This window comes from Fundulus heteroclitus, chromosome 17 (genome assembly GCF_011125445.2).
Source record: "Fundulus heteroclitus isolate FHET01 chromosome 17, MU-UCD_Fhet_4.1, whole genome shotgun sequence".
Classification (NCBI taxonomy): Eukaryota; Metazoa; Chordata; class Actinopteri; order Cyprinodontiformes; family Fundulidae; genus Fundulus; species Fundulus heteroclitus.
The window spans coordinates 11,910,166-11,923,623 of NC_046377.1; the positions used below are offsets into that span (position 1 = coordinate 11,910,166).

Sequence of the window (13,458 nt, forward strand, 5' to 3'; positions counted from 1 at the left end):
AGAATCTCCCCGGTAAACGCCAGTGGCAGAAGAGGGCCATCTACTGCTGGAGAAATGCATGCACACAATGTGAGAGGTCAGAGTAGTTCACAATCATAAACAAAAAATACAGGAGATCTTGTTTCAATAAAACTTCACATGTAGCCATTGGTCAACTTTCTACAATACTTTAAATATGTTAAAATTATAAGTCTATCACAGAGTGTCACTAAAGTGATTCTCAACTGGGTCAAGTCTCTTTTTTGCAAATTAAAATATGGTTATGCCATACTATATAAAATCCTTCAGTTTATTCAAAGCAAAAATTTCAAACAAATGTTGCCTTTTATTTCAGTTTTTAAATATGTGGCTAAAGTTGATAGCAAGTTAGCGTAGCTAGGTTTAAGGTTTGTACATTGTTTCACTTCTGGAAACGGGTGAGGTTAACTGGGGTGGTAAGAGCTTATTTACAGCAAATAATTAACTCTGTTGAATACTATGGCTAGCTCTGTGATTGTTGTTTTGAAAGAATAAAGGTTTCCTTCATGCTAAGCTAATTAGCTGCTGGTTATAGTGACACATGCTGTGTGTAACATAATACAGGCTAAAGTTTAAAACAAAGCAAAAAAAAAAAAAAAAAAAAAAAAAAAAACGTGCCTTTTACATCTCTTTGTAAAATGAAAAATGCAATTTTAAGCTCTTTTTCTGAACTGAACTTTTTTTGTCCATTGAGGTTTTCTTTTATGCTATCCAAAGGTAAACAGCCACCGGTTGTAGTGTCACACCATAGGCCATTAAGTAATGTATACAGGCTAGGGTTTAATGTCTGGCAAGAAAACAAGAAAAGAGAAAAAGACATGTAGCTTTTTTATCTGTCTCCAAGGCTGATAAAAAGAAGTCCCGTTCAACTTCTAAATGTTTGAACTTAACTGGGTTCGTAAAAGCTATTTAAATATAACACTGAAAACAATAGTAAAACGTGGGTTCAGCTTTATTTTCCTACAGTCAAAATCATTTTAAAAAAATCTGGTTCTTCTTCTCGCTTAACCAATCGACTAATGGTTGTTTTAAAAAGACTCGATCTGACTAAGTTTTCATTTACATTTTTATTTCATAATAACATGTAAACTACTCAGGTATTTCATAAAAAAGGCTGGACACGCTTCTTTTTTTAAGCAAACCCAAGAGATTTTGAAGTTATGCCATGTTTAGCATTCCTGGTGTAACTAAATCAATAAATAATATTGTTTTTTATGTCAGAGACTTTGGTATTCTAAACACAATACCTCCTCTTTTCAATAAATATTTTAAAAGCCTGCCATCTTTAAAATGTTTACAAAGTGGCAGTTTTTCATGAAGGCAGTAGGACTAACCACCCAGGGCACCCTTCCTTTGATTAACAGCTCAACTACTTGGGTAAAAAAAGGAAAAAGCAAGTTTCTGTTGCTTTTTATGCACCAATAAATAGGGAGTCTGCATCCCCTATGTTGTTAGTATGAATAATCAACACTAAGGGCTTTTACTACATTTTTCAATTGAAGTTTAAAGGTATTATGTCAATGAATCAACGTACATACTGTACGTCAGTAGGTCATAAGATAAAGCGCTGAAACAGCCACCGCAGAAGGCAGCTGCGTTGTGTGCCGAATGCAGATTTGATGATGTTTACAAGGAGGGTGAGGAAGATGATGCCAGTGACCAGATTGTTCAGGAAGTTCAACCACCGTCGGCACGAGGGGAGGAGTGTCAGCTCAAAACGAGCTGTGTAGACACACATTCACATCCACACACACATCAGTAACACACACACACACACACACACACACACACACACACACAGATGACCGCAACACAAGCACCCAGACGACAAAATGGAGACAGACACACAACTAGTTGGTGCTTTGGCTCAGTCCATTCATACTTGATGAAATAATAAGGGTGTTATTCAGTGAGTAGAGCAGTAAGTTATACTAATTTGTGTGTCCGTAGTCTGGTCAGACGTGTTAGATAATACAATTTGACAAAAATACAACGTCAGAAGTGCATCCTGGCAAAGAGGCCAGTGCGTTCCATCCCAAGGACAGAAATAAAGATGTTGGTGATGAAGATGAGGAAGATGGCTAGGGTGGCTTTGTTGTTCAAGCTGTCCAGCTGCTTCTGGTTGGCCTCTTCATTTAAATCCCGCCGGGCTGCAACACACATTGATCAACGCAGACCAAAAAAAAAAATAACAACAAAATGCAAGAAGAAAACATGCAGGACAGACACGTTGTACCAGGATTTGTAAAAAGCTAATGTGTGAATGGATTAATGTGTTAATATGGTTAAGAAAACAAGACAATAAAGAGCTCTGAAATGAAGGTAAAAATGGCTTATTTTCCTAATGCTCACCAATTATGATAATCAGGACACCGGCCACAATCTGAAGAGCCAGAGAGAAGGAAATCAGCGTCAGCACAGCAGCGTAGTACCTGAGAATCAAAATGGGACAAATATATTTGATAAACACACCACTGATGCAACAATGAAGGTGGTTTTGTAAGAAAAGGTATCATAAACTCTATTTTACTCATACAAATAATTTGTGATTTGTAAGAAGCATCTGAAAAGAGAAATGTCTGGTATACTTTCTGCAGCATACCTATATCCAGCTCCTTGCTCAATGACGGTCTTCATGTGGGTGATGTTAGCCAGGAACAGAGCAATGTCCAGCATGCCCTCAGCTGCTGTCTTCTTGGTAGCATACAGGTTCATGTTCAAGTTAGGGGTGGAACCTCCCTGCAACACAAACAAGTGAAGAAGAAATCAATCACTAAAGTAATAGTTAATTTACAGTAAGCATTGGATACAAAAGTAGGAATCCTCCACAAGGGGGCTGGGGCGTCTTTGGTTGGCCCACTTTTATTGCAAGAAGAAAATTGGACATTATTGGTTCTCTTTTTCATGAAGTCCTTGAAATTTGACAGTAAGGCCAGTCATCAAAAGTTGTGGGGGGAGTTTTTTGGTTTTTTTTGCCAATAAAAGAAAGCCATATTAGGCTTTCTCTAACAGTTTAGATGTGACCCTACTGTTGTAAACCCTGCACTTTGTACGCTTAATTTTCCCTAGTGCCTCTCAGGAGACAGCCATCCATCCAGTCTTTATGCCCACCAAAGCCTTGCAAAGATGAAACAACAGTCAGCAATGTGCTTTTTGAGCCAGTCTGCAGGTAAGGTACTTTTGGTCCATCAATTTAAATGTCAAATTCACACTCAATGATATCAGCTGTGCGGACACACAGAAGAGAAGAAGATGTCCCATTAAGAACCCCAGATTTAGTTAGTTGTGTGTGTATCAGAGTCAGACGCACTTACATTTTCTAAAGCTGTTTAGAAGTCACAGTGAGTTTTTAAAATATTTTTGATACATTATGAAAGCTCTCATTAAACATATATTATTCTTTTATGCTGATATGTACATATATATGTGTTTTGCTCCCATCTCCCACCTCCCGTGTTAATTTAACATTTAAATGTTTTGGTAATTTTGGTGGAATGCCTGAGATAAAAATGATTCGTACATTCAGTCATTCATTCATTTATTCGTTCACTGTAATTCTGCTACGACTCCTGTAACATAAGTGGCGTCTTTTAAACTATTTTTAACAGGGCCTAAGACAAACTTAATTAAAACATTCCTTTCCAACTTCATGAAAAATTAAAGACGACCAGTAGAGGGCGGCAAAGACATGAGATACTGCTCCGGGAACCTGGAAAAGCGTCACGCAGGAGACAAATGTCTTATGGTCCCGTTGTAGTGCTGTTTTTTAAATTATAGATTTAGTTCAAATAATCTAGGAGTACTTATTCAGTTTAGGTCAGTGGTGGTCCAACCTTTTTCATGTGGACCAAAATGATCTAGTTGAAAGTTGTGGACCAAAAAATATATAATTTCATATCGCATAGACAGGCTTTGTCATTCGATTGTACATTCACAATGTACATTTGAGTTTCGCTGCAGAAAGTAAAAAAGCAGACAAAACAGAAATGTTGTAAATATAAGTATTTGTCTTTTATCAGGAACGTAACAGCATCAAACAAAAAAGAAAAATTATGTTCTGTAGAAAATAAAACCCCTATATACATACACACACACACACACACACACACACACATATATATATATTATGAATGTGAAGTGGTCAGTTTTTTGCAGGAAGGGCAAATTATTGTTGATCCAAAACAAACTTAAAAAGGGTTTTCCATGTTTGGCTTCCAGTTTGCTAATTATTTTTGGGCTTGACTGAAAAAAGAAAAAAAACATTTAGTCAATTCTCAATAATAAGAATGGGAATTGGGTCACATAAAAAATGCATTTTTAATTTTTATTCTATTTATTAATTTTTGCTGTATTTACTCAAGTTTAATAAATAAATAAACCTATTTGAGTACACCAAAGTCTGCCATTGAGCAAAAGTCACTGGATAGATGTGATGCTATTCAATCGTGAGATCAATGAGAACGTAAAAAGTGTGGCTATGAACAGACAAATACTTTGTACTTTACCCAATCTTTTCCACTGTAAGAAGATTTTTATTGGTCGCAGACAATTTCCCCCTCATTCAAACTAAAAAAGTCTCCATCTGCATCAACCACCAATCTGGAAATGCAGTCTGGGGCTGCACAAAATCATCCCAGGGGCTGCAAACGCCCCCCCTGGCTGCACTTTGGACAACCCTCGCTGAGTTGGAAGAACATCATGTTGGAAAATGCCAAGCCATAGTGTGTCAATGCAAACATTCCCACCTCCCTGGGAGAATCATTTGTATGGGAAGCAGGAAATCATTATAAACCGTCAGTGTGGAAAGAAGTCTGTTTGTGTATGTATAAGCTTGTTATTGAGATGGCTAGAAAAGAAAACATGAAACACCATTACATAAGGCTTCAGTTTATGACACACAGCACATGTCGGGGGCTGGAGCCCTCAGGATGTGCTTTAGTCACTGTCCCCTCACAGACCGTGAACTGTAGATGCACATAATAGGTTACTGAAGACTGAGCTGGAGAGCTTAACCCATGCAGGAATTATTTTAACTAAGGTCAATGCAGCAAAAATCCTAAGTCTGTTTTTCTTCAGGCTGCAGAGACAGACACCAACCAAAGGAAGGCATGGATCACATATATAAAGATGATCGTACGCAGACTCGGTACACACTGTACTTCATGACCTCATCGTGCTGTAACGCACTTTGCCGTGCCAAAGGGAGACCGAGGGCTGACATTGTGCATGCATTGTAGTTGTTTAACATGGTTAACCCCCGTGTAGTTTTGTCTTGGTGCTTTGTAGTGGCAGGAAACTGGCATCTCTGCATTTTCTTGAGAAGAACAAACAAAAACAAAGCTTTAAATCACACAAGCAGCGTCTATTGTTATTTTTTTTTCATATTTTGGTGTGTGGTTGTATTTTTAGTCCTGCTAACACAAACAGTGTGTTTTAAAGGAAGCCGTAACTTGGTACTCATAAGATTTTCATTTGAGTTAAACCTCAAATGGGTTTCATAGCTTTTTGTCAGGTCAACAAAAGGTATAAATCTTTCTCTATTTTCGATTGTAGTATTGAAATTATGACATTGTAATTAATTCAGGGGCTGATGCATAGTATAGCTGCTATAACTGATAGTATATTGCAATTGTTGAGCCAAGAATATATAAAGCAAAAAAAAGAAAAAAAAGAAAAACAATACTTATTGAATTATTAAACAAACTCCCTGCATGCTTTGGTCTGTTGAGATGATTTCTGACTTCCTCTGAAGGTTGGGTGATTCTAAAAAAAAAAAAAATGGAGGTTAAGACAAGCTTAGTTGGCACTGGCCATAAGTTTTGTTGTTTTGGATTTAAAACCTGGCCTGAGTGCTTCATTTAAAGTAATAGCTGAATCTGAATTTTAGCCGTTTCATTGAAACAGCAAAATCCCAAATGGAGAAAATAATGATTTAAAAAAATAATAAGCTCATTAGAATAACTGATGATAGACTTTTTTTTTTACATTATTGCCAGGTTGCAGGTTTTGTTCAGCCTTCTTTTGTCATTTGGGTAAAATTTATCATTCCCAACACTTTCATTGAGGCAAACCCCTTAAATGGTTTTGAGTTCTAAGTTTATTTTGGATTAAGGTCTGGAAGGTGAGATGACATTGGAAGAAGGTTGTTTTCCATGTTGATACGGCTATACGCTTTGGATTATTAACCTAACTAAAGACCAATTAAGTCTGGTTAATGACCCTTTTTCAATAACCTGATGACCCGTTTGAGTTTTCTGGCAGAGCTCACCAGATTACTATTTGAAATCTACTTTTATTTCAGAAGAGCTCATAACGTTATGCATTTTAACAAGGTTTCCATTTTAACAAGGTTTCCAGGGTCTTTGGAAGAGAAACAGTGCCCAAGGCATCATTGACCCCTAATGTGCATAACAGTGGGCATGAGATGCTTCTTTACTTATTGGTATTTTGTTTTATCCTGGATACAGCTTGAGAGTTTGATACTAAAGAGTTTGATCTTTATCTGATCAAAGATTATTTCAGGAAACTCCACAGGTTAATGTTTTCGATGGCAGGAAAGAAAAGTTTTTTCTCTATGTGCCTCCCAAACAACTGTTTGGCATGTAAAGAGCTCCCAAAGGTTGTTATGAAGTACTAAGTGACCCCAAGATGCCACCCTTTTTTCTCTAAAATCAACAAAAACGTCCAGAGAGCAAAGAGTGTGCACTTTGTAGCTCATTTTCTAAGGGCTGTAGGCCCAGATTTGACTCTCATCACCCATGTGCGTTTCCATCACGTAATGACGTTGGAGTTGAAGGCTGTCCGAATTTGGCACAGCAGTCTGAAGCTCCTTTCCTCCCCGTGATGGAGTTCTTACTGTTGACCCCATGAAAGGTGCTAGAAAGAGGAGCTTTACTTTATCATCTTCCTCATTGTAAATGGTTGCAGGTTAAACATGGGTCCTTACGTTTGAGGTTAAAGGAGGACCCACGCGCAGAGCGAGTAGATGGTAAAAGGTTTAATGATAAATAAAGAAACCTTACACTTAGTTTTTGCACGGGTGTAAATCTGCAGAGAACAGCAAACGAACCAGTGGTGAGCAAATAGAAAAAAAGAGAATGGCTCCATCCCATTACCCTTAATAATGGCTTCTATCTCCAGTTTCTAGTTCCTGTTCCTTGACCTTTCATGGGTAAGAACTTTCTTACTGACTGCACTATTCGGACAGTACTTATGACAACCGCTGACACATTTCCGCTTTGGCTAATGAGTCCTTGCCCTGTAAGGGTGTTCAGATTGAGCCAACAGATACTGAAGAGAAAGCAGGCAGAAGAGCTAATCAAAAGCTGGGACTAAGTGAAGGAAGAGCAATTAGGTGAACGAGAAACAGCTGAAACTAATGAGAACCGAGGAGCTGAGGTGAGGAGTGAAATGAACAGGAACCGAAGGGAGAAACAGAAAGGATCTATTGAAATGTTAATAGAATGAACTAAGAACAGAATCCACCAACAGATCCGCAAGGAGATTGTAAAAACAAACACGTAAGGATAGTGTAGCATAAGGGAAAAACTACAGAAAGCACAATCTAGAAAAATAGCCAAAATACATAGACAAGAAAAGAAATCAAGACACCTGGGGATCACAACACTTAGCATAGCTGCAGTTGTTTCAAACATTTTAATTACCGTTCTGAACATGGAAATATTATATGAGATTACAGATGCAGAAGCTTCTGGAAGCGGCTACTGGGACATAACAGATAACTCACTGACGCTGAGGATCTCACAGATGTGGCATACATAAACAAATGGACAGTTATCTTGAGCAGCATGTGCATGTGGATAAACCTTGGAGTCTATGCTATGTCACAGTCTGACAGTGCCATTCTCCCACAGACAGCATGTGAGGGGTGGACTGCTCCTGCAGGGGCATGTTCTTGCTGATCTATATTTAAGCTCATGTAAATGACATTCGGGGCTCTCTTCTTCATTTTATCTTTTCCTGCATCGTGATCAAAATGAGAGCCCAGCACTGAGCTGTACATTTCTCTGGCTTGCCTAGATTAAATATGTAAGTACAGTTTCCGGCCCAAGAGTCATTTCTTACTAAAGAAGTCATTAATAAAGGAAGACCGCTTCTCCAGGGTAAAGGGCAGGGAGGACCGTCAACAGGGGTGGTAATCTTAAAGGTGCCATGACATCACCTAATAAACCATTTCATACAGTAGATATTATTGAATATGTAAATTCTCTAAAGAATTTAACTGAAAAGTAATGTCAGCTTGTTGTTTTGTCAGGCCAAATGTCTCTCCACAATAAAAGGGCTGGTTGCAGTAATGATATGAAGCACTACCTAGTTGACTTCACCCTGATTGGCTACAACCATACTTGGAAAACCAGTCATGCGCATGTCCAAATCTATGATGAACGACATAAATCTGCACAACATGAACTACACGCTCTCCTGTCTCTCCTGTTTTGAAGAGCTGCTAAGAGAAATGGGCTTCTGGTCATGTCATTGCTAATATATGTGAGATTTTGCTGCATAAAGCAAAGAATTCCTTTGAACACATTCAAACCAGCAAATGTCATTTGTTACTTCTAACACTAGAATTAACAGTATTGTTAATTCTTTTCAATACTGTTAAGGATTTAGTTTATTTCGGATGGTATTTAAAATTTTGTATTGCCCGACACTTTATTAAGAACAGGTTATTTATTTATTTTTCTTCTTTTTTTTTTTTTAAATAGTCCCAGCATAAAATCTAATAAAGCTTCTTGCACATGTAAATCAAGCGGAGCACTATGCCATAAGCAGTAAGGCTCCACTTCTGAAAGTAAACTCTGTTGGGCTCTTTTTGGCATTAAGACAGCAATGCTTAATGACACATTGCCAGACAGGACACACACACTTAAAGAGAACAGATTATTTCACATAAACAGTAGTCTTTGTGGTACAACAATACAGCAAAAAATTGTGGACACTGCACAGGGAAGAAGAGGTTGCAGTATAAGCATGAGCCACAACAAAGAATGTGGTGTATAGAACGATTCTCACCATCTCTTTAAACATCACAACAAACAATTCAAAACACACTTAGTACTAAGAACTTTATTAATTTAATAACATGGAAATTCTTAAAGCAGGGTCTTTGGCTGAAAAGACAACCCTTCACACTCCCTTTTGGAATATTCACATGGCAGCTTTCCAGTAAATGTAAACAAAGGGACGCGAGCAGTACGCAGGATGTAAACACATGGCTTTTGCCAGCTTAGATCATGTGATCTGGTTTCTTCCTCGCAGTGTTGCAACACCGCAGCTACAACACTATTTTTCGCTCTTGGTACACTCTATGCTGCATGAAAGCTGGGATTTTCCAGCTGAACTTTGACATCAAATAGTTCACTGACACGAATAATTTGAAGTTCTGTGGCTGATCATAACTGTGGTGCAACCTCACGAGCAAACTGTAGGTTTTGCATTGCTGGAATACCACAGGTGGAAACAAAAAAAAAAAACATAAAGTTTGCAGGCATTTAATACAGATGTTAAGTATTCTTAGTGGACGAGCCAAAACGTAACTTGTTTGTGGTTTCAAATGCTTGGTTTTCTACTAAAAGTCTTGATTTCATTCCCCACACAGCCTGTGTTACGGCACAGGTTTGATCCAGCCAGGGGTAAATCTCCAAGAAACTTCAGCAGTTCCTAGAATAAGCTCTGTCAAAACAATATGAAGGCGAGTACCATAAATACTAGAGAAACAACTAGGTTTGGAGGAATGAAGTGAGGAAGGGATTTAAAAAGCCTGCATTAGAAATAGACATTTTTTTCAGAAAAAGGGCACTTATGTATACTGGCACGCATCCATCCTTTCCTCGTTTGGGGACGCGTGGTCACACTTGATCAACATCAGCCTTGGGCGTGTTGCCAAAACACACACACACACCACAACCAAAATACTGCACTTTTACAAGCCATGTGCATTCACTTAGTGTAATGCTTGTTAGCGTGCTTTTATCATGCTTAATCTGCACCTATCATCGTTTATAAAACTTTGCTCACAAATTGGTAGTTTAGCCTTTGTTTCTTTCGACAGGGTGGAAGGAAATAGATTGTTCTTTACAGCTGTTTGGCAAGTATGTTGGTCAAGGAGGTCAGCAAGGGATTCATCTCAAATGTATGAATTCAAATATAAGTACTCCATGTTAAAATGAGATATGAGTTGTTCTTTTCACTTTTTTTTATAGTGAAAAGATTTCTTTTATTGTGCATCAGTTCAAGCACCGCAGCTATTATTATTTCTCCTCGCTCGTCATATGCTACAAGAGATGGAAAACTACTCAGTGGATCATGCCCACGCAGAATAAAAGCTACTGGGGACTTAAAAAGCCTTTATGGATCAGTACATGCGTCATTAGACTGACCGTCAGGATCTCACATTTACCTCAGCCTCATGAATGGAATGTGACCTGGCTTTGAGAGAGGATTTCCACCATACAGGCTTCTCAAAGGAACATTTATCATGTCATTCTCCATGCCGAAAACCATATGATGAAGGAATGCATATTGAGAATCAGAACAACTATTGTTGCAGCTCATATCAATCTAAAATAGACCGTCCTATGGCCGTGCCATAAAACATGGTAACCTGCATTCTTTCAGCTTATAGAAAACCTGCACACATGCAGAAGAGGCCAGTAGTGCTAACCAATGACCCACTTTGCTCAACATAAAATCAAAATGTGCATTTATAATCTAGCGATTCCAAAGCAAAAAATTGTTTAACAGTTAGTACTTTGTGAATCTCACCATTAAAGAAAAAACACGGATCAGCCTTTATATTTTCAAAGAGGTCTCACAGTTGCAGTAACAAGCCTTAGCATGCTTGTAATCATTTTTGATATGCTAATGCTAATGTTAGCATGGTGAATCAAGCTGCACTGGATTATGGTCTATTTGCAGTCTACTTTTTCTTCACACTTGTTTGTAGTGCAGTAGGTTATAGATACAGGGTGTGCTAAAGTTAAAACACCACATTAAAATTGGCTAATTCACCATATAGTGGACTATGGATGTAATACGTGCTGCTGAATTGGTGAGTTGAGTCAAAATATTGTGTTTTTGTTTTTATAAACCGAAGAAAGGCTTTAAAGAATTTGTCAGTGTTGAAAGATCTACTTCAAGTTGGACCAGTCAGCATACTGTGCTTAGCTATGCTTGTCTATTTTTGAGGTGGACCAGATGCTAACAAAGCATTTAAAATGCTAAAATTTAATATTTTCAGAATTAAACAAAAGTTATTGTCTTTTATCTCAACAGAATCAAACATGTGTCTGTTCAGATTAATCCAGCCCACTTTTGAGCTAAATTATTTTGAGATTTAACTACACATTATTAAAGTCCACCCAGACTCATTAAAAAAACTTTAAATTAAATCACTAAATTAAATCACTCTTTAATTTAGTGCCGATACAAAACAGTGAAACAGATGCTAATTTAAGTCATTAGTTAGCGATTTGTGTTCTCCATGTCATGCTGACAAAGTGGTTAAACATGTTTAAATTTTAAACACAACTGGACGACTGAAGAATGGCTTCCTTCTTATTTCAAAATAAAACTCCACCTACAGGCTCATCGGCATCACACTTTCATAGCCCGAACAAAGAAAAATGCTCTAAAAAAACATCTCTCAATAGAAGCTGAAGCTGATGACAGTCAATACATTTCATGTGCTAGGCAGCCATATTGGATTTTCAGGTCAGAATTGGCGAGATATCCCTGACTTTGACTTAAAGTTACCGTTTTACATAACACAACAAACTCAAACAGTAAAAATTATGTTGGAATATTGTTCTAAAATGTTTGCAAACCACTAATTGTTGCTTTTTCAGTCTCAAGAGTATTGATTTCAACTCGAAGCCTTCTCTATAGATGGTCAGTCAACATGTGTATATGGGCCTCATATAAAATTTGCTCAAGCAGGACAGGCACTAGGTGGGCCCGGGCTCACAGTGGGCTACTTGTATGGCACTCCTTTTGGTTAACTAAATACGAGTCATCTTATCAAAACTAGTTTAAAAATAAAAGTTCAGCCATATGGGGCTCACTTTTACTGAAGTTGTTCTAATTTAACACCGTAAAAGTAATTGACTTGTTGAAATTAAGGGAGCTGGTCTCCTTAGAATCTTTTAGAAGAGTTTTAAATGACAGAGATGCTGTCACATTAACATGTAGTTGCTTTAACTGTTTTTTTTTTTTTGTTATATTGTAAAATCTGTTGCTTCAGACATTTGATTCTTTCACTGGTTTGTAATGGTTTATTTTGTATGTGTGGATCAATGTTGTAGCTGACACGTAACCCTGCAGCCTGTCTTGGCCAGGACGCTCTTATAAAAGAGATTTTTTAATCTCAGTGAGAGTTTTTCCTGGTTAACTAAAGGTTACATAAAATAAATAAATAAAAAAAATTAAGTAACAAAAACCCCAATCCAATCTGGGGCCCGTTTTTTAGCCTACTTTCTAACTATTTGGGTCCCATACGTAAATGTATCACCTTCACAAATCCTTGTTTAGGAATTTAAAATTGCTGTTAATATTTTAGTAACAAGATGCAGTGCATGCAGTGAACTGCTATGTGGTAAGAGCGAACGAACTGGAGACTGTGATGATGTTAGCTCCAGAGATACTAAGTGACAGCAAATCAAGAAGCAGGAACATGAGAAACTTGAGAAATACCAAGGGCTTAAAGAGGAAATGGAATCATTTTTTAAAGGTGAGGTCAGGGTGAGCTCTCTGGCATAAGGTTAAGACCCATGGACTGAGAGGTGGGGGGCTCCGGTGGATTCTAGGAACAGTTTTGGAACTCTCTTTCCAGATAGGAGTCCTCCAAGTAACAGTCAACCAAAGTTTAAAAGGTGACCACCGACACCGAGGAGCATGTGGAGTTATATAAATATGTACATGTTTGTGCGTGTAATTGAGAGCCGAGAGTAAACTGCACTTTGGCACACAGAGCAGCTCTTTCTTTTTTCCAGTTTCTGAGGTCACTATTTATGTATTAAAACTTGTTTTCTCAATAATCCAAAGACCTTGTAAAACCCTGATACCTGAAACTCCTTCAACTGTGGGCTCGGGCCCATATCACAAAATGTACACAATCTGTAGCCCAAAGCCCCCTTCTATGCACACGCAAACATCATCCATGCTTACTGTGTACCTGAATGAGGCACATATAAAAATACTCCATGGTGCAAATACACACAGATCCATAGGGGAGCCCTCACCCTCCTGCTCCCTGCATGATTAGACAGGAAGTGCTACTCCCCTGGACTCTAATTGGACAGCGTAACAGCCAATGGGAAGAGACGCTAGACTAGGAGTGGATCTCTGGTTCTCTGGAGCTCTTCATGTGCTGTATCTTATTTTCACCGTCTCTTTGTCTCTTTGCCAGTATATGTGACT

At 38.1% G+C, this 13,458-nt stretch overlaps 1 protein-coding gene across 5 annotated transcripts in view; it reads right to left on the bottom strand.

The window, feature by feature from the left end:
* LOC105916470 (ninjurin-2) overlaps positions 1-13,458 on the bottom strand; it is a 43,974-nt gene that overhangs the window by 2,450 nt on the left and 28,066 nt on the right. For 2 of the 5 annotated variants that reach the window (XM_036149278.1, XM_036149277.1), the window contains exons 2-3: positions 2,621-2,757; positions 2,371-2,450 (exon numbers count right to left, since the gene is read on the bottom strand). In XM_036149278.1, the coding sequence (XP_036005171.1) occupies positions 2,371-2,450; positions 2,621-2,757 (217 nt within the window). Of the gene's footprint in view, positions 1-1,552; positions 1,741-1,794; positions 2,169-2,370; positions 2,451-2,620; positions 2,758-13,458 lie in introns of those variants that run through there. The other 3 variants (XM_036149276.1, XM_021309395.2, XM_036149279.1) reach the window with 3 other exon arrangements.